General features: G+C 40.0%; 1 protein-coding gene across 2 annotated transcripts in view; it reads left to right on the top strand.

Moving 5' to 3' along the window:
* The window catches only part of CWF19L2 (CWF19-like 2, cell cycle control (S. pombe)), a 140,007-nt gene that overhangs the window by 16,857 nt on the left and 115,163 nt on the right, over window positions 1–7,987 (top strand). For both annotated transcript variants that reach the window (XM_010833793.1, XM_010833792.1), the window contains exons 4-5: window positions 2,817–2,927; window positions 3,671–3,790. In XM_010833793.1, the coding sequence (XP_010832095.1) occupies window positions 2,817–2,927; window positions 3,671–3,790 (231 nt within the window). The remainder of the gene's footprint in view (window positions 1–2,816; window positions 2,928–3,670; window positions 3,791–7,987) is intronic.

Genomic DNA, 7,987 nt, shown 5'->3' with positions numbered 1-7,987 from the left:
GTTTCCCCCATCTATTTCCCATGAAGTGATGGAACCAGATGCTATGATCTTCGTTTTCTGAATGTTGAGCTTTAAGCCAACTTTTCACTTTCCTCTTTCACTTTCATCAAGAGGCTTTTTAGTTCCTTTTCACTTTCTGCCATAAGGGAAGTGCATATCTGCATATCTGAGGTTATTGATATTTCTCCTGGCAATCTTGATTCCAGCTTGTGCTTCTTCCAGTCCAGCGTTTTTCATGATGTACTCTGCATATAAGTTAAATAAGCAGGGTGACAATATACAGCCTTGACGTTCTCCTTTTCCTATTTGGAACCAGTCTGTTGTTCCATGTCCAGTTCTAACTGTTGTTTCCTGACCTGCCTATAGGTTTCTCAAGAGGCAGGTCAGGTGGTCTGGTATTCCCATCTCTCAGAATTTTCCACAGTTTGTTGTGATCCACATAGTCAAAGCTTTGGCATAGTCAGTAAAGCAGAAATAGATGTTTTTCTGGAACTCTCTTGGTTCTTCGATGATCCAGCAGATGTTGGCAATTTGATCTCTGGTTCCTCTGCCTTATATAAAACAATAGATGAAGCTGTAGTGGTTGATAGGATTTTGTAAACCATGAAGTTTGGTTTATAGTAGTAATAGTAAATGTATCATCAAATTAGATTCATTTGTATTTATTAGAGAACTTCAGAATAGCCGTTGGTTAATATAAAATGTGTATAATGTAAAAGTAGTTAACTTTTCTTTCATGTAAAGGAAATCAGGTAGACAACTTAATGGTAGTGTGGCCTTCTGGGACCAAGGCTTCTAGTTTTGTCATGCTGTTGTCTTTAAAAAGTGCCTCTTAGATTACATAACAGTAGAGAGGATGCCCTCTTTTTCTTAACTTCTAGAACGTCCTACACAATACTTTCATTTCCACCTTATTGGAGATTTGATTAAGCCTTTACTTTCCAGGAAGGGAGGCATGTTACATCTTTAAATAAAATTGAATTTTATTGGTCAGAAGGAAGAGGAGTAAAGGTAGTCTTTATGACAGGTAGTCAGAGAAGAGTAGTACTGTGACCAGATGTGCCCTTTACATTACTCTAAATGTATTTAGAGTGGGAGTTGGAGAATGAAAGGGAGCAGGAAAGACAGGGGTTATGGAGACTAATTTGGTTTTTCCAGATGAGAAATAAGCAGATCTGATCTAGGGCTGTTGCTTTAAGGATGGGGAGGAAAGAGTATATATTAGTTGGAACTATTGATTGTAGGTAACAGAAACCAAATGTAAATTGATTTCAGGTCACTTCAGTTGCTCATTTGTGTCCAACTCTTTGCGACCCAATGGACTGCAGCACGCCAGGCTTCCCTGTCCATTACCAACTCCTGGAGTTTGCTCAAACTCATGTCCATAAAATCCATGATGCCATCCAACCATCTCATCCTCTGTTGTCCCCTTCTCCTCCTGCCTTCAATCTTGCTTAGCATCAGCATCTTTTCCAATGAGTCAGTTCTTTGGATCAGGTGGCCAAAGTATTGGAGCTTCAGCTTCAACATCAGTCCTTCCATTGATTATTCACGACTGATCTCCTTTAGAATGGACTGGTTGGATCTCCTTGCCGTCCAAGGGACTCTCAAGAGTCCCAACACCACTGCTCAAAAGCGTCAATTCTTCAGCGCTTGGCTTTCTTTATAGTCCAACTCTCACATCCATACATGACTACTGGAAAAACCATAGCTTTGACTAGAAGGACCTTTGTTGGTAAAGTAATGTCTCTGCTTTTGAATATGCTTTCTAAGTTGGTCATAACTTTTCCTCCAAGGAGCAAGTGTCTTTTAATTTCATGGCTTCAGTTGCCATCTGCAGTGATTTTGGAGTCCCCCAAAATAAAGTCTGTCACTGTTTCCATTTTTTCCCATGTATTTTCCATGAAGTGATGGGACCAGATGCCATGATCTTAGTTTTTTGAATGTTGAGTTTCAAGCTAACTTTTTCACTCTCCTCTTTCACTTTCATCACTATTAAAGCAGCAGAGTCTCATAGGACATATAGCAGTGCAGGTGGGTTTTAGGAAATACCTGGACCTAGAGTCATGAATGCTTTAATGAGCCTTCTTTCTATCTTCCTTTTCTTCCCCTCTTAGTTCTGTTTTTGTTTTTCTTGATACTGATAAATTTTTGCTGAATTCTGTGCCTCATGGTAGAAATGGTCTCTGCCACAGTCTTTCCAGTTCTCCTTAGTTATAGAGTAAACCATTTCAGATTTCTGGAGAGTGACTAAGATTGAAATCAGTTGGTTTAGGTAACAACCTCTGAAACAGTCAGTTCTGGCCAGGGGTGGAGGTGGATCCCATGATGGTCATTTGATGTTCACTGTATGGTATAGTTTGGAAATCTTTTCGAAATACAGTAGTAGGTTTAGATGGCAGGGGCAAGATGATCCTGAAACTTCTGACTTGGGGAAGTGGGTGGGTAGTGATGCTTAATTCAAATATATAGGAAGAGGCACAAGTATTGTAGAAGTATATGCTGGGTTTACTTTTTGTTCTTACTGAGTTCAGCGTGGCATTTAAATGTTGTAGGCAGTTGTTTAAATTATTGAAACTTAGGGTTTATAAATTAGAAAGATGTCAGCATAATTGGTGGTAGTTTAAGCCATGAGAATGGATTTAGTTCCCCAAGAGGAATATTTAGAGATTAGAAAGTATAGTGGGCAAAGACTGGAAACCCAAATAAGGTTGGTATTTTAGGGATGAGAAAAAATGAAAGAGTGCAACTACACAGAGTTTTTATATGAAACTATGTAAATTTGAGAATTTTACTTATATTCTAAATATTCTTAGAGCTCTGAAGATGAGTGGGTTGAGGCTGTTCCCTCCCAGACTCCTGGCAAGGAAAAGGCCTGGAAGATTAAAGATGAAAAGTTAGAAAAAGAAGATAATCAGATTATTCAGGTAAGCCACCTGATTTTAAACAAGTGTGAACTTACAAGAGTAGGTTAATGTTAAAATGAAATTAGTATAATTTCTTCAGTAGAAAAATTAGACTTTGTAAACAATAAAAATTTACAAGTAATTTAGCAATAACGCAATCTGCTGAGCTTTTGAACTTCGTTTCTTCTCCTGTGGGAAAGTTAGCATTTATCCCTAGTCTAGTCTCTCAGGGTTTTCTGCTTCTGATTGTTGATAGGGAAGTGGTACTTCTCCCCTTATGTACTTGAAGCTTTGTACTGTTATATCTATCTGACCTTTCTATAGTTAGTGGAGTTCAAGTCACAGTTTTTCCCTTCACTGCATGCCAAAATTTTATTAGCAATGCTCTTAGTTGAATAGGTCACAGTTTTGGGTTATAGTTCATATGCCAAAGAAGACTGTTATTTTTATATTGTTAGCAACAGTGAAGAAAGAAAGGTGGGAAGAACTAATGTCTGAGTGCCTGTTTTGTATCAGGCATTGAGCTAGATGCCTTAAGTCAGTTTCTTGTTAACTCCTTACAGCATTCCTGAAATGTAGGTGTTTTTACCCATTTTTACAGGGAAGAGTTATGGCTTACAGAGACTAAGAAACTTGCTAATAAATTATACAGCCATGTGTCTTTAATCCAGGTTTCAATGCCCCTAGGATCTCTAAAATTTATTACTAAATGTTTAGTGTTGTTCTAATCAATTTATACTGAAGTGACTTCTTTTTCTTAATAGAGGGATGAATGGATGACTGTTGATTTTATGTCTGTTAAAACTGTGTCGTCATCATCACTCAAAGCTGAAAAGGAAGCTGCAAGGAAAACACAGCAAGAGAAAACCCAGGCACTTGAACAGGTAAGAGAATATTTAAAATACTTTACCTTTCTAATTTGCCTTTAAGTGATACACATGTATATAAATGCAGTTTTACTTGTAAGATATTATTTTTTGTGGTATTTAATAAAATCAGTGGGAACAACTATGAAATGTGATATAAGTTCTTTAAAAATTTTTTTTGCCGGAAATAAGTATAAATGTATGTTGTATTTGTAATTCTAGGGCATATATGGCTGAGTATAGAATTTGGTTTACAGCTTTGATTTATAAGGGTTTAGGACTTGAACCATGTTATATATGTGGTCTGAAAATCTTTGAGGTGAGAATTTAAAGTATTCTTGAGTTAGTAGTGCCTTGAAGTGATTGGCAAAAGTAACTATTGGTCCTTTCTAGGGGATGACCCTATCAACTTAGGCCTCACGTGTCTCTCAGAAACAAGTTCTATGGCATTGAAGGTCATAAGCTAAAATCATAAAATACATGAAAATGTAATGATGGTCTGTAAATGAGATTCACTTGAAACAATAAACAACAGATGAATCGATAAGGAAGTTGTGGTACATATAAACAATGAAATATTCAGTTCAGTTCAGTTGCTCAGTCATGTCCGACTCTTTGTGACCCCATGAATCACAGCACGCCAGGCCTCCCTGTCCATCACCAACTCCTGGAATTCACTCAAAGTCACGTCCATCGAGTCGTTGATGCCATCCAGCCGTTTCTCATCTTCTGTCATTCCCTTCTCCTCCTGCCCCCAATCCCTCCCAGCATCAGAGTCTTTTCCAGTGAGTCAACTCTTTGCATGAGGTGGCCAAAGTACTGGAGTTTCAGCTTTAACATCATTCCTTCCAAAGAAATCCCAGGGCTGATCTCCTTCAGAATGGACTGGTTGGATCTCCTTGTAGTCCAAGGGACTCTCAAGAGTCTTCTCGAACACCACAGTTCTAAAGCATCAATGCTTCGGCGCTCAGCTTTCTTCACTCTCCAACTCTCACATCCATACGTGACCACTGGAAAAACCATAGCCTTGACTAGACAGACCTTTGAACTCAGCTATAAAAAGGAGCACATTTGAGTTAGTTCTAATGAGGTGGATGAATCTGGAGCCTATTATACAGAGTGAAATAAGTCAGAAAGAGAAAGACATATACTGTATGTTAATGCATGTATGCAGAATTTAGAAGACAGTACTGATAATCCTCAGAGAAGGCAATGGCACCCCACTCCAGTACTCTTGCCTGGAAAATCCCATGGATGGAGGAGCCTGGTGGGCTGCAGTCCTTGGGGTCGTGAAGAGTCGGACACGACTGAGCGACTTCACTTTCCCTTTTCACTTTCATGCATTGGAGAGGGAAATGGCAACCCACTCCAGTGTTCCTACCTGGAGAATCTCAGGGATGGGGGAGCTGGTGGGCTGCCATCTATGGGGTTGCACAGAGCTGGACACGACTGAGTGACTTAGCAGCAGCAGCAGCAGCAACCGATGATTCTACTTGCAGGGCATCAAAGGAGACACAGATTTTGGACTCAGTGGCAGAAGGCGAGGGTGGGATGATGTGAGAGAATAGCATTGAAACATGTACGTTACCATATGTAAAATAGATGACCAGTGCAGGTTTGATGCATGAAGCAGCACACTCAATACCAGTGGTGCTCTGGGACAACCCAGAGGGATGGGGTGCGGAGGGAGGTGGGAGGGGGGTTCAGGCTAAGGGGAGACACATGTATACCTGTGGTTGATTCATGTTGATGTATGACAGAAGCCATCACAATATTGTAAAGTAATTATCCTCCAATTCATTGATTTTTTAGAAAAGAAATAAATATCTATACCAATAAAAAAACACTAAGCAACAGAATCAGCCCCATATCTGATCTAAAACCTTTTATCTTTTGGAATATTTAATAGCTTTATATAGTAACAGCAGGAATAGGAAATATGAATATGGGATAAAATATTAATAACATGGATTTGAGACAGAGCCAGTACGAACTTGTAGAAATGACAAATATGAGAGTTGAAATTAGAAAACTTGTAAATGGTGAAACAACAAACAGCTGAACACAGTATTAGATAACAAGAACAGGAAAATAGTCTTTAAGAATTTACCTTGAGAGCTACTGTATAGCACAAGGAACTCTGCTCAATGTTGTATGGTAGCCTGGGTGAAAGGGGAGTTTGGGCGAGAATGGATACATGTGTATGTATGGCTGGGTCCCTTTGACGTTCACCTGAAATTTGTCACAGCATTGTTTGTAAATCAGCTTTACCCTAATACAAAATAAAAAGTTTTAAAAAAAGAATTTACCTTGAATGCCACATAGAGGCACAAATAAATGAAAACTGTGAAGGAGTGATCATGAAGTCCTATGATCAATTTTTTTTGTTTTGTTTTGTTTTTTTTCCCCCTCAGTTCTGTTTTAATTTTGAAAATGTTGGTGTGGTAATCTGTATTGGCTTTATAATTAAGGAGCTGTCCATTTGGAACTTCGGGGCCAGGCATTTTTGGAACACCTTTATTTCTGTTTTGTCTCTGAGTTAGACCTGAAGAAGTTGGGACTCAAGGGGAAAGTAGCATAGGGAGATATCCAGTGGATAGTAGAGCAAGAGAGAGGAGTTGTATGACGTCAGGAAGTTGATTTTACCCATTGCTGTTACATGCTTGCTTCTGAAATCATGCTCTGCTCTTTGTAGGCATGAACAGTCTGGTCTGTTAGGGTATCACTGGCTTAGGATCTTAGGTTTTGCACGTATTCAAGCCTGTTCTCTATATCAATAGAACGTAGTAAACTCTTCAGTATTTTTAAGTAGATCGAAATAGTAATTAGTTTTTCTTAGAAATACTATTACAGAAAACCTTTTCTTTCCTAAGAAACTGTAGTACTTTGACATGCTTATCAACGTTCTAGCACTGAATTTGGAGAAGGCAGTGGCACCCCACTCCAGTACTCTTGCCTGGAAAATCCATGGACAGAGGAGCCTGGTAGGCTGCAGTCCATGGGGTTGCTAAGAGTTGGACACGACTGAGCGACTTCACTTTCACTTTTTACTTTCATGCGTTGGAGAAGGCAATGGCAGCCCACTCCAGTGTTCTTGCCTGGAGAATTCCAGGGATGGGGGAGCCTGGTGGGCTGCCATCTATAGGGTCGCACAGAGTCGGACACGACTGAAGTGACTTAGCAGCAGCACTGAATAACAGGCTTTCTAATTAATATAGTCTTTTCTTACAAATTCTTATATATAAACTTCTCTGATTCAAGTAAGTTAGCATCTGTTGATCTGCTCATTTGATAATGTAGTTTTTGTCTTTTGCACCTGTATCATTGTTTTCACTCCTGTTCCTGCTCCTCTAGTTTGAATGCCAGTTGTTCGTTGTATGTCTTCTCTCTGCCTCATTTATGTCCTCTCTGCTGGACCTGAGTTAGTATGTGTAGTGACTGAGGAGAGCCCCTGAAACTAGGAAACATACAAGGTTAAATATTATTGTGGTTCAGGCCATGGTTTAACTCTTGCCTGGGCAGTTACAATAACACCCCCCCCCCTTTTTTTTTTTCCCAGCAGCCTTGCACCTGATGTCAGATTAACTTTTTCAGAGTACAGCTTCTGTCATGGTCTTATTACTCTGTTTAGAAGTCTTCAGTGATTCAAGTTAATGAGAATGTGTCTTTGCCATTTCTAGTATTTCCTTTTCCACAGATGAAGCTCTGCTAGTGGTGTTTTGTGCTCTACCCTCCTTTCTCCTTCTGTCCTTGAGGATATGAAGTACTTTTTCTATGAGAAAATTTGCAAAGAATAAACTGGGCATGCTTGGCTTAGCCCTGCCTTTCCTTCTTATGGAACAGACTGCAGAGATTGTGTGGCGAATGAGATAATGTGGGGGTTCAGTTCAGTTCAGTTCAGTTCAGTCGCTCAGTCGTGTCCGACTCTTTGCTACCCCGTGAATCGCAGCATGCCGGGCCTCCCTGTCCATCACCAACTCCTGGAGTTCACTGAGCCTCATGTCCATCGAGTCAGTGATGCCATCCAGCCATCTCATCCTCTGTCGTCCCCTTCTCCTCCTGCCCCCAATCCCTCCCAGCATCAGAGTCTTTTCCAATGAGTCAACTCTTCGCATGAGTGGTCAAAGTACTGGAGTTGCAGCTTTAGCATCATCCCTCCAAGAAATCCCAGGCTGATATCCTTCAGAATGGACTGGTTGGATCTCCTTGCAGTCC

Source organism: Bison bison, unplaced genomic scaffold (assembly GCF_000754665.1).
Source record: "Bison bison bison isolate TAMUID 2011002044 unplaced genomic scaffold, Bison_UMD1.0 scf7180017863932, whole genome shotgun sequence".
Classification (NCBI taxonomy): Eukaryota; Metazoa; Chordata; class Mammalia; order Artiodactyla; family Bovidae; genus Bison; species Bison bison.
The sequence above is the reverse complement of the archived record's forward strand: the minus strand, read 5'-3'. Positions and strand labels throughout refer to the sequence as shown.